At 37.5% G+C, this 12,660-nt stretch overlaps 1 protein-coding gene across 5 annotated transcripts in view; it reads left to right on the forward strand.

Annotated features, from left to right (window-relative positions):
* The window catches only part of kcnt1b (potassium sodium-activated channel subfamily T member 1b), a 52,924-nt gene that overhangs the window by 32,805 nt on the left and 7,459 nt on the right, over window positions 1-12,660 (forward strand). For 4 of the 5 annotated variants that reach the window (XM_030791304.1, XM_030791300.1, XM_030791301.1 and 1 more), the window contains 13 exons: window positions 281-364; window positions 973-1,067; window positions 1,796-1,976; window positions 2,129-2,293; window positions 2,753-2,889; window positions 4,161-4,224; window positions 4,709-4,817; window positions 5,175-5,283; window positions 6,030-6,179; window positions 6,692-6,927; window positions 10,632-10,845; window positions 11,703-11,808; window positions 12,374-12,546. In XM_030791304.1, the coding sequence (XP_030647164.1) occupies window positions 281-364; window positions 973-1,067; window positions 1,796-1,976; window positions 2,129-2,293; window positions 2,753-2,889; window positions 4,161-4,224; window positions 4,709-4,817; window positions 5,175-5,283; window positions 6,030-6,179; window positions 6,692-6,927; window positions 10,632-10,845; window positions 11,703-11,808; window positions 12,374-12,546 (1,823 nt within the window). The remainder of the gene's footprint in view (window positions 1-280; window positions 365-972; window positions 1,068-1,795; window positions 1,977-2,128; window positions 2,294-2,752; window positions 2,890-4,160; window positions 4,225-4,708; window positions 4,818-5,174; window positions 5,284-6,029; window positions 6,180-6,691; window positions 6,928-10,631; window positions 10,846-11,702; window positions 11,809-12,373; window positions 12,547-12,660) is intronic. The other variant, XM_030791303.1, reaches the window with a different exon arrangement.

Here is a 12,660-nt window from a genome sequence, read left to right on the forward strand (position 1 = left end):
TTAGATTCTTCAAAGCTGGTCATTCAAGTGGAGAATTATTTGAACAAGAGAGCAACAACTGCTATTTTCCCATGAATGAGTCTGAAAGGGATCAAATTAAGGTTGTTTATCTTGTATGGGAACTGACTTCCTATAGCTGCATTACTAGTAAATGGTAAAAGGTGGGACCTGTTCTAGTCACAGTGTTATAGATTTTGAGTTCTCCAAGCCTTTAAAGTCTTTTTCTCTTCACAAAGATACACCCACATTACATAAAACATTCATTTGCTGTCATTCACAGATCTTCTGGCCTCCATTGAGGAACATATTTGTTCCTGTGTTTCTGAACTGTTGGCTTGCCAAATCTGCATTAGAAAACATGATTGTGAGTATGTTCTCATGGCCTTGTTTTTTGACATGCTAACATGATGTTATCCAATTTATAGCATACTTACGTTGTCTTACGTTGACATTTTTACAAAGGCAGGAAGTGGCACTTGGATGAAAGAGAAGGCTTTATCTACAACTGTTGATTTGAAAACATGCCAGTGAGCATTTCCTCTGGCAGATGGTCAGGTCAAATGGCCAAGAGAAACTTGGCAGGGAGTATATATCACAGGTTTATATGTTTGTAAACAGCAGCGACTGAGAATGAATCAGACGTTAATCATACATTTGTTGAGCAAATGTTGATAAGAAAATTAATTGTTTTGACATTATCTAAACAAACACCATGAACTGAATTTTAATGAAATGATGCCAGAATACAAAATGAATAGACTGAGGACTGAGCCTTGAGGGACACAGATGAACTTATCTCTGGATGCAGTAGTAGTGCTCTCCTTTTACAAGTTGTACTTGAGGATTTAGCAATTTTACATACTTAACAGAGGCTTTATAGACAACTGAATTTGATTCTACTTAATTTGAAATTATTGCATAAACACCTCAGACATTTGTGCCTGACCACACACGTGCTATTCCTCTGTGCAGAATGATTTCCACCGTGCTATTCAGCGCACACATTCTGCCATGTTTAACCAGGTCCTCATTCTCATCTGCACACTCCTCTGTCTTGTCTTCACCGGGTGAGTTCACAGATCCATTTGGTCATCCTTCAAATGCAGAGGAAATTTTGAGAGCTCATTAACTGATTACAAATCCAGACTAAATAGAGGAAGTCAACCGGGACATGCATGCAAATCAATAATGGTAATTTAATTCAGTTCAAGCCAATATTGATACTGCAGGTTTATCGTACACAAAGCAGAGTATGAACATTAAAAATTACTCTGAAACTATGAATATCAGTCTAGTGATATGAACAGAATCTTGGAATAATGACCTGGGAGATTTTTGAAAGATAAAAATTAGTCATAGCATTTGCACTTATTAATCATTGCTTCTGTTAAAACTTTTTTATGGATACATCACTGCAAATGTTTATATGAATATCGTATGACAGGCCTACTCATAGAGTTGTGACTTTGATTTTTTACAAAATTACAGAGGCACAGCTAGAGACAATGATATGCTACAGCTGACAATTATTTACACAGAACAAGCCAAAACTTACAGTGACAGGGGTCAAACGCTGACCATTGCAGGCGGCTTTTCAGTTTTGTTCTAAAACATTTGAGTGCCTAAGAAAATTATTTCCACTTTCAGATACTTTCACTTCATGTTGTTTTAACATCCATTTTTGAACATTTTGCTTTTAGAGCACTAAAATGATCTTGATGTTCAACTTCAAAATTTATTATTCCATTATTTTTGAGCTTATGTTTTTCTTGGTTACATTTCCAAATCTCTCCAGGGCCTGTGGGATCCAACACTTGGAGAGAGCAGGGAAGAACCTGACTTTGTTTGACTCTCTTTATTTCTGCATTGTCACCTTCTCCACTGTGGGTTATGGCGATGTCACCCCACGGATCTGGCCCTCCCAACTTCTGGTGGTCATCATGATCTGTGTCGCTCTCGTGGTCCTCCCATTACAGGTTCCAATATCTAGTGGAGTAACACATGATTAAGTTAAAAGCTTTAGTTATAATGTGTCCAAAGGAAAGCATTAGTGTTTAAATGCTACTTTTTTTTTTAGTTCACTTAGGTTCCATGTTTAATACTCATCTCTTGAACTTGGTTTTGCCAGTTTGAGGAACTTGCTTATCTGTGGATGGAAAGACAAAAGTCAGGGGGGAACTATAGCAGACACCGGGCTCAGACAGAAAAGCATGTGGTGCTTTGTGTCAGCTCACTCAAGATCGATCTGCTTATGGACTTCCTTAATGAGTTCTATGCTCATCCCAGACTACAGGTGAAAAACACTTGAAATATGAGATTACCGTTTTGAGATCAGCGCTTATGTCATCATTGTAAAATCCCATGTGATTAATGTAATTTATGTCAATACAAGTTTATTTATATCAGATACTTTTACATTGTTAAAACCTATCCTGAAAGGTCACATCAGCATAGTTGTTAACAAAATTCCAGTGATCAGTGAAATGCTGCGTTAAATCCTGATATCATGTAAATTCTCACCTTTTATGAGTACTCTGTACTCTGTGGTTGTCCTTGCTGGTCTGATTTGCCATTTCTTGGCAAAGAATTACGTAAGGAGCTATCAAAATACATGCATTTTCACAGATACAAATATGCATAGAGCTAATTTGTGCCCATACAAGCTCCATTATATTAGTCCATTTTCAACTGTAACTCTGTTTTAGGAGAGTTCATCTGGATGGTCATTTGCTTCTCCTCGTTTTCATTCCAGGATTACTATGTGGTTATACTCTGCCCTACGGAGATGGACATCCAGGTGCGCCGGGTGCTGCAGATTCCCCTATGGTCTCAAAGGGTGATTTATCTCCAGGGATCGGCTCTGAAGGACCAGGATCTAATGAGAGCCAAGTAAGTCAATCTATGCTGCAAGGTTTAATAGATTCACACTATGGATTACCTTATAAGGTTCGTATGCCCTGCTACTAAAGTGTCTGTTCCTTTTTTTAGGATGTTGTCATGGATACATGTTTGTTTCTGCTATTCTTGATTGGATTTTACATATAAGAAACATTCTTCTGACAACTGTCACACTTAATGGAAAGTGTATCAGAATAAGGTGAATGGTAGCCTGAAATCTATCAGGTTATACGAAATCTAAGGGGACATCAAACTCAATCCCTAAGACAGCATGGGTAAAGCTACAGCATGGCTTAGCTGTCATGTTGTAGACTGGTTGATGAGGATGACATTTTCTCTACAGCCACCTGCTAATGATTCTCCTTGTTCTCAAGCCCTTTACATCATGTCATTGAACATGTCGAGGTGTGTTTGTAAAAGCAGTGAAGTGACTTACCCAGTCAAAGTGAAATACTTTAATTTAATATGTCTAGCTTTGACTTAAGTCAGTTTGGCATTTTTTATCTTAAAAATTGGCAGTGATTGGCAAGTGGCAGAAAGATTTTTAATTAGAACATATAAAAGTTTTTGATACATGATATCTTGAAGGGGTTTAAACATTGCTTCATCTTCTACCCTGTAAGAGCCAGTTTAAAAGCTTAATTTGTTACCTCACATTCTTTTTTAGATTATTCACTAGACAGAGTCTGTAATTCTAGGGTCTCAGTTCACGGCTTCTTGCCTAAAGAGAAGCTCTTGGCTTTAAGAGAGTAGCAGTTTTTTCCTCCTCATTAAATATTCATGTTGTCTTACATACTTTTCTCTACTTCTCTCTCTGCAGCTCTTCCTCCCAAAACCTTATTATAAATGGTTGCTAGACTGAGAACAAGCAATTTGCATATAAAAAGATACGTCCCTCACAGTGGTAGTTGTTTTTTACAATGTTGTAGAGGAATTCATTTCTTTTAGACATCTGTTGTAAGGCAGTGAAAGGCAGGTGCATTCTTGAACTTTGGTGCTATGAGTTCTGCCCCATTTTTTTAACAGATACTCTTGAATATGTTATGAAAAATTGACGTAGTGAAGCCACTCACTGTTCTGTTTCTATCTTCTACACATTTATTCTCATATGTGACATGATTATGATCACACACATGTCTTTCCAGCTGTACAATGTTAGAGGGAGGCATCTGGAGCATTGATTAATATATAGATTATAGTTGATGGTCAGTAATTAATCTCTCTCTCTCCGTCTCTCTCTCTCTCTCTCTCTCTCTCTCCAGAATGGACGATGCAGAGGCCTGCTTTATCCTCAGTAGCAGGAATGAAGTGGACCGCACAGCAGCTGTAATAACCGCTTGTTATGAATCATCATCATAGTTACCAGGATTATTGTTGTTTTTAAAGTGAAACAGCTAAACATTTACTTAATGACATTAACAGCATTTAATCATGATGGTTTAGTAGTAGTTTTAGCTGGATGAAGAGGAATGGTTGTTGATGTTCTATTTGCCATGGTAGTGGTGTTTAGCTAGCAATACATGCAGTAATATTGGTGGTTGTAATGGGTAAGATGTTGGAAATAATACAAATGTTACCATACTTATGTAACTTCCCAACTACTACGATTCCAACTACTACAGGTACTATGGTATTATCTGTTTATTTTTATGTGTGACTTTTAACATGTAATTTTTTATTGGAAGAAAGTCTAGCTGTCTCAATCCCGAGTGTTCCGACCAAAAGGACACTCTGAAAAAGCAGTAAAGATCCATTTAGAGAGAGGAGTTTGGATTTATTTAAGTGGAAATGTCAACTTTGTGTCTGCTAGGATCACCAGACTATCCTGAGAGCGTGGGCAGTGAAGGACTTTGCTCCAAATTGTCCTCTGTACGTGCAGATCCTCAAACCTGAGAACAAATTCCATGTCAAATTTGCAGGTGTGTTTTTTTTTCTGTTTGTTTGTTTGTTTTCTTACTCAGATCACATTTACTTATGCATAACCTGCCTATGCTTCCCTGATTTGCCTAATGAAGATTCATATTCTTCATTGTGATGTTTTTCATTGGATTTTAGGGGAGCTGTTAGATAGGGATGGATACCTGTGATAAATTGTGGCCATAATGTCCTTACTTAAATAAATGAGGCTATGGGAAAAATACTCTCAATGTGCTGTTCTGGTATCATCAGTTTTGTGTGTCATTCAGTACCAAGGGGCCCTTGGCAGCAGAAGCATCACGATATGCCATCTGGGCCAGTTGTGAATGCTGATTATCTTGGGGGGTTTTTTGGGCTAGATCATGTGGTCTGTGAAGAGGAGTTCAGATATGCAATGCTAGCTCTGAACTGTGTGTGTCCAGCAACGTCCACCCTGGTTACTCTGCTGGTTCACACATCACGCGGACAGTAAGTATCCATCCAGACCTTTTTTTCCGTTTGTCTCACTAAGAGTTAACCGTTCCACTTCTTAGTGTCTTTTCTCTATGTCTGCATAACATGCCTGAACTAAGTATACACAATTACAAAACAAATTAATTTGCAGTGTATATTTAATGGTTTAGTGAAAGTTAAGACTGTTCACTGAATCAGTATATAGATTGTACCACGTGATAGAAATGCAGAAAATCACATGTAAATACTCATCTTACTCTGCCCAGTATATACTGTATTTAAATCTAGCTGCATTGTTGAACTTTCTTTGCTCGTTTGTAGGATCCTAGAGAGGAATATTATATTGCGTTTGCAAAGTAATTTGGTGTAGATCTCACAGAGTATGGATTTTAACACAGATTTGTTGATAGGTTCGTCACGAAGAAGGCATACCTCATGGTAGATCATTAGAAAGATTTATAGTTGTGAGAATGAAAAGTAAAGATTTTTTGTCCTTGAACAAGCAATGCTCTTGGGTTCTTGTTTGTCTCCTAAAAGTAATTACTGGGAACTCTATTGGGATGGAGCCTGTTAAAGGCTTGCAACTGTTTGCCTATTTGCCAGGCAATCTTGTCATTCCTCGAAAAGCCAGTCGAGGAAATATAAGAGGGAGTTTCTTTAGAAACCTACACAGACACCGATAATCCTCAAGAGGGCTTTCGTCAGACGTGACCCCAGTATTGTGCCCTTTGGTTTCATTTTGAGACTGTGTGTAATTGCAGGGAGGGTCAGCTCTCTCCAGAACAATGGCAGAGAATGTACGGTCGCTGCTCTGGTAATGAGGTGTACCACATCCATCTGGCAGACAGCAAGTTTTTTGGAGAATATGATGGGAAGAGCTTCACCTACGCATCCTTTCATGCCCATAAAAAGTGAGCATACAAAATCTGCACATCTCTACATTATTGATGTATTGATGAGTATTGATGTTTAGACAGTGCAGTTACATGCCAATGCCAAATGCATCAAATAATTTGGTGTTTGTATTTAACGTAGTTCCCTGAATATCCTAAAACAAATGTATATATTAAGGGTTAAAGTTAGTTCATCATAGTTCATCATTTTTTTTTAGTTAAAAAGGATGCAGGCTACTCAATGTTTTGTCAGACGAGCTCCAAAAAGCTTAATGCACAAACAAATGCTAACACTGGTGAAATACTACAGCGTTTGCATCCAAAACACTAAGTTCTCAGGGGGAAAATCATCAACTATTGATGTTTCAAAACAACAATATTGATATTTCTTTAACATCAATACACAACATTGTCCATATGTCAATTTATGAGGTATGTTTTAGGTGACTGGTTTGCAGCAGGGCCTGTAATACATATTATTTTCCCATACAGAGAGTATTTTTGTCATGCTAGCCATGTTTGTCTCTCAGGTACGGAGTATGTCTAATTGGAGTAAAAAGGGAGGACAACAAGAGCATCCTCCTTAACCCTGGGCCTCGTCACATTATGGCTGCTACTGATACTTGCTACTACATTAACATCACCAAAGAGGAGAACTCTGCCTTTATTTTTAAAGAGGAGGAGAAGCATAACAAAGGTCTGCCAGTGACAGGACTATATGATGCCCCCTCTCGCCTACCCGTACACAGCATCATCGCTAGCATGGGTGAGTTGAGGATGGTGGTCACCTAACAAGTGTTAAAAGCTGTAGGAAATCCATTTTTGGACAGCTTTGTAAATATTTGAGAAAATAAAAATGCCCTGGCTCTGATGATAACTCATATCTATGCAGCATCATCGTTAGGATTTTATGAGGTTAGTTGATGTCTGAGATTAAAAAAGTGCCATTGGTTGGATGGTAACATATATTTAAGCTCATAATTGCTAGCATGGGTGAGTTGGGGAGGTAGTTTATGCACAAACAGTGATCAAATGCAAGAGGATGGAGAAGAGACAAAGAACTTAACATAGTTTAAACTATGAAATTTATAGACCTAAATAATTTATAGCATTTGCTAACAGTTTGGACTGCCCTCAAAATAATCTACATTTTATTTAGGGATTCTTTGTTTTTCTAAGAATTTTCTAATGTCATAGTTAGGTACTGATGCTTTTGTGCAGTTTTGGCATGCTCTAGTCATCCATCTGTATCTTGCTGTTCTGAGAAATCGGCTAATCAGATTATTTCATCAATGCATATGAATTAGCTTTCAAATCAAGCGTGAGAAACTCATCATGAATTCATAATGATGTTAGTGTGGATTTCACTGCATAATTAAGCAGATTTTTGATTATAGTGGATTCTATGTTAAAAAAAAAACTGTTTTGTGGACTCAAGTTCTAGGGTGCATGTTTGATCTGTTTCTGTGAACTTTTACTCTATCTTGGCTGATGTTTATTTTCATTGTTTCTTATCCTTTGATTTCACTAAAGTTGATCAGTCTACTTCATATGGTAAGTTTATGCATGCTGATTAGCAAGGATTAGTAGTAATCATAAAACACTACTTTTAATGTTTTGTAAATTGAGACATTTACAAAACTGAGACAATTTTTCCGTTTGTTATTTCCGCAGTAGAATTTGATTAATTTAAACAGTTTTTCAGGAAATTTTCCTACTGCATTATGAACGTTGCATTTTAATTTCCCCTTCTCTACTGTACTTTTACAATTATGATGGATTTTATCCACTGAAGATTGGCCTTTATTTCTAGTGTATGTATTTGCATGTCTGTAATATACTCTTGTCTGGTTTTTGAGATAAAGAGCAAGTTTCCATGGTAATATTTCACATATGCATGTAAAAAATTGTAAAGTAGTGAACAGTAAATGCACTGTGTACCCAACTATATATCAGAACAGATACTCTATAGCTCTTGGCTCCTTTGACTTCAACACTGTAAACTGTAGGTCAGGCAGATTAAACTTCCCTTTGGGTGTAGTGTTCAGCAACATGGACTGATAACTACATCTTTGACTATGTACTAATAAACTATTAGCATCATGGATTGCTAACTGTACCATGGATTGCTCTTTTAAAAAGACCTTCAGGAGCAGAAAATCATAATAATTCATGTTGTGTTGGAGTTGAAAAGCCATACAGGAGATGTTTGATTTTATACAGGGACATTTTAAAGTGTAGTTCCTCTCTTGGCATTCAATATATTATATCAAGCTGTTGTACAGAGAAAAGAACAAATACCAGTGGAACAGGGAGAGGCAAGTTGATTTATCCAAAAGAAAGTTTGTCTTTGTGCCAAAAGCTAGACCGGAGTGAGTTGTAGACAAGTCTAAAGATTAAATATAAGACCACGGTGACACTTCAGCTCAGCTATACAGGCAGTTTCTTGCACTTTTTTTTTTTTTTACCTTTGTGGATGCACCATTTATTTGCAATTACTTCTGTACAGTTTAAAGTACATTTGCAGTTTGCACCGTCTCACAGTAGTAAACAGCATTTATTTAAAGCTAATTTATTTGGTTGCCAGATAGTCCAAATTTTACTGTCTTTTTCTCCAAATGCTTTCCAGTCCAAAATTCTGTTACTTACCAAAAAGTTGGAAACACTTCAGTACTTTAGAGAGAGAGCATATATTGAAATGTAGTGTACTTCTACACAGGTGGAGTGTAATAAGTAACATCTCAGCATGTCCAGGGTTGTGTACAAAATGCTGCACTGATCTGAGTGCCTCAAATTATGGCTAAGGTGACCAGAAGACAAGATCTATTATTTTCAAAGACACTGATGATGAATGTCTCAATTCACTCTTGTTTCATAACAAACGGTGTCCACGATAATGTAGACAAGCTAGTTTGAGGGAAAATATTGTCATCAAATGAAAGCTAAGACCAAAGCAAAGAACTCAGCAAACACAGCTGATTTATTATACCCATGCATTAGTTTGAGGACCAAAATTCAGCAAGAGGGTAAGTCTGATTCAAACAACTGTTAATTCAGTCTAGAATCTGAGCAAGCACTTTCAGCAGCAGGACAGGATATGACAGATGGACTGCAGTTCACAAGCCCCTCATTACTCCTTCAAACGTACATTTGGTGCAAAGAACTGAAGTAACAGATTACTAAGCAGTGAAGAAATATGGCCCTTTCAGATGGCTCATTCTTCGCCATGTCCTCAAAAAAATGGATGAAAGCATGTATTGCACAGAATGGATGAAGAGTACAGGCCTGAAGGCTTGATTCCAGCAGTGAAGGGTTCTGTGTAATGTGCATTTTTCCTAACATTATTTAGATCCTCTCAACCCCTTTGGAGAAAAGGTTAGAGCTAATCACCACATAATGATTCTATGTGATCATCATCCTTCAACATTTCTCTCCTACCTGGAGAGATACCCTCCAGGCTGACAGTGTCCCTGTTCACAGAGCATGCCTGTCTATTCAGTGCTTTAAGAAGCAGGATGATGGTGTGGTCCATTTATCTTGTCCTCCTTTGTAACCACATCTGAACCTACCTCTACGATTATGGGGGATTTTTGAACAACGTCTTTGACTGTATCTCCATCAATATGAGATTTTCTAATGAGAAAATGGGTCTCACCTTCCTTCAGGAATCCTAGATATTGGTAGTTTTTATTCCAGAGTACATATACGCCGTGTTGCAATGGCTGGATTAAGTCCAATGTCCTATTAAGTGTTTTCATGTAGGTGTTTCTATGTTTTTATCCACTGCCTGTTTCAAATCAAACAAATACCTTTTCTTCAGAATAAAAACATAATGCTCACTTAACTGTTGAACATTTATCAGAAATACAACACGAGCTGTGGAAACAGTTTCACTTTATGCGCAAAATATATATTTATGCATACAGTATATTGAACATACTTAGCATCAGTCTAAAAAATATCTCTGATTTTCCAGAATCATGAATCATGAATGATACGCTCACTCTAACACCATAACGTCGTCTTTGCAATTTAGATTTTAGACTGTAAAACTGCTCGCTTGCAAATGCAAATAAATGTTAACACACCCAATGAGTTGAGATAATCTGGCCCAAAGTGTCTTAACACCTCATGGGTAATTGAGGGTGCCACACTGTATTTCTGTGTTTCAATAATGATATTTCCATAGTAACTGTAGTAGTGTATTGTAGCTACTGTGCAGTATGAAATGTGATGAAGTGCAATTGTTATTCCAAATATCTATTTTTAATACATGTAATCATCAGTCTTTTTTAAAATAGTAGTGTAATTTCACAATGTTCATGCACAAAGGACATAATATTGTGCTTTCATCATCCTAGTATCATTGTTAATGCCCAAAAGAATATGCAAACTCGGGTGCTTTTAGCGTTCCTCTAAGTACAACAGAATGTGTGAGTGGATAATTTAATGGTTTGGTTTATGTTTCAGGGACGGTGGCCATTGATCTACAGAATCCAGCTCCTGCAGAGGACAGCAACAAGTTGACTTTACCCACTGAGAACGGAGCAGGGAGCCGGCGCCCAAGCATCGCCCCCGTTCTGGAGCTCGCTGATTCCTCTGCCATCCTACCTTGTGACCTCCTCAGCGACCCTTCAGAGGATGAGACTAACCAATCAGATGAGGAAGGAACGCCAGCCCTGGAGTAAGTTCCGCCTCTTTGAGATAGATTTGTTGACCAGTCGTTGGTGGTTGACGGAACATTACTCTCTCTTTTGTCACAGACTATAAAGCATGTTGAGGAATTGGAAGATCAATTCCACCAAGCCAACTAGCCACCAAATACAGCATAAATTACTCATGTCGGTTTTTATTATTTCAGGGTTCAGATGCCTACTTTTTAAACTAAATAAGTTTAATATTTTATCTCAAGAATCTCCTTAAGGCCCCTAATTTCTGAAGCCATCTTTATTAAGCATTTAGAGTAAGAACATTTTTCAGAGAAATTTCACATGAAACAGCTATAACTTTAGTTCCGTCATATTATACTTCAAGCTGAGGGATTCACTTATTTCAAATGAGCTTATTTCAAATAGAGTCGGTCTAATGCACTCATTTTCCCCATTGCTGGAAAGGTCTATCCAAGCTGAGCTCTTAGATGACCCAGTATGACTCCAGCCACTTTGCCTCAGGCTTCCATTATATTCCAGTGTCTCCTCTGATGTTGATTTATCTTCTGAGAGCTCTCAGATGAAAAAGAGCGTATTGAGACAAAGTGCGTGCCGTACAGGAGGAGGAGTGTTCATTGTGTAGCCACACTGCCCTCTAATGATGATTTAATAGTAGTGCTTCTCAAGAGGCATCAATGTTTTATTAAAATGTGAACAAACACAGAATGTACAAGCAGTACCAGTGCTCTAAATTTCAGGCTGTTGTCCTGTGCAAATAATAATGCTCTGTAGCTTATCTTTTTATTGAAAAAAGGGTAAAGCAAGGGGAAAACAACATGCCTTGAAATGATCTCATTGTGAAGTAAATTTATGTTATGTCTGTCCTTCTTAGATACGTGAAGGGATATCCACCTAATTCCCCCTATATAGGAAGTTCTCCAACCCTTTGCCACCTTCTGCAGCAAAAGGCTCCATTTTGCTGCCTGCGACTTGATAAGGTTTGCAAAAAATATGTTTTGTTTTTGGTTAACTTTATGTGATCGCATGTAAAACGAAAGAATGATATCCATGCAATCAAATTCAGATTAAACAGTCAAATTAAACAGAATCAAATTAAACAGTCCAAGCAGAATCAAATCATAATACACCCTGTGGATTGTTATATTGGTCAATGTGTACAGTTAATAAAACACATACAAAAAACACATACATTATCATTCAGGGATATCAAAATGAAACAGTCTAATATTTCTCATTAGATGGAAGCTGTCAGATACCTTCATGAAGATCTGTGTCCATTTAAAGATGGTTTTCATTGTCTGGGTTAAATAATAATTTAACTTGTCAGCATTTTTCTGTCATACTGAGCCGATTATTGCAAACTGCAGATACTCTATCGTAGTGTCTTTATGTATTTGAAAAGAGCTTGTATGTAATGATTAATCATATTATATTGCTAGGAGTGCTGTATCAAATATCTGAACAAACACAGAAATTATTCTTTATACAATAAGTTAATTTCTTTGGAGCTCTTCTTAATTCTCCTCCGGGTTTCTCTGCCAGGGTTGTCGACATAACAGTTTCGAAGACGCCAAGGCTTATGGTTTCAAGAACAAACTCATCATTGTGTCTGCAGAGACTGCAGGGAATGGCTTATACAACTTCATTGTCCCCCTTCGCGCCTACTACAGACCCCGAAAGGAGCTGAACCCCATAGTGCTGCTCTTAGATAACCCGTAAGAAAGCCCGGTTTCCCATTCTGCCAAAGAAAGTTAGAGTATAGAGTATAGAGTAACTCACAAAGCTATTGTGTTGATCAGTGAACCACAAATGGAAATTTCAGTTTATTT

The sequence above is a fragment of the Chanos chanos genome, chromosome 14 (genome assembly GCF_902362185.1).
Source record: "Chanos chanos chromosome 14, fChaCha1.1, whole genome shotgun sequence".
In the NCBI taxonomy this organism is placed as follows: Eukaryota; Metazoa; Chordata; class Actinopteri; order Gonorynchiformes; family Chanidae; genus Chanos; species Chanos chanos.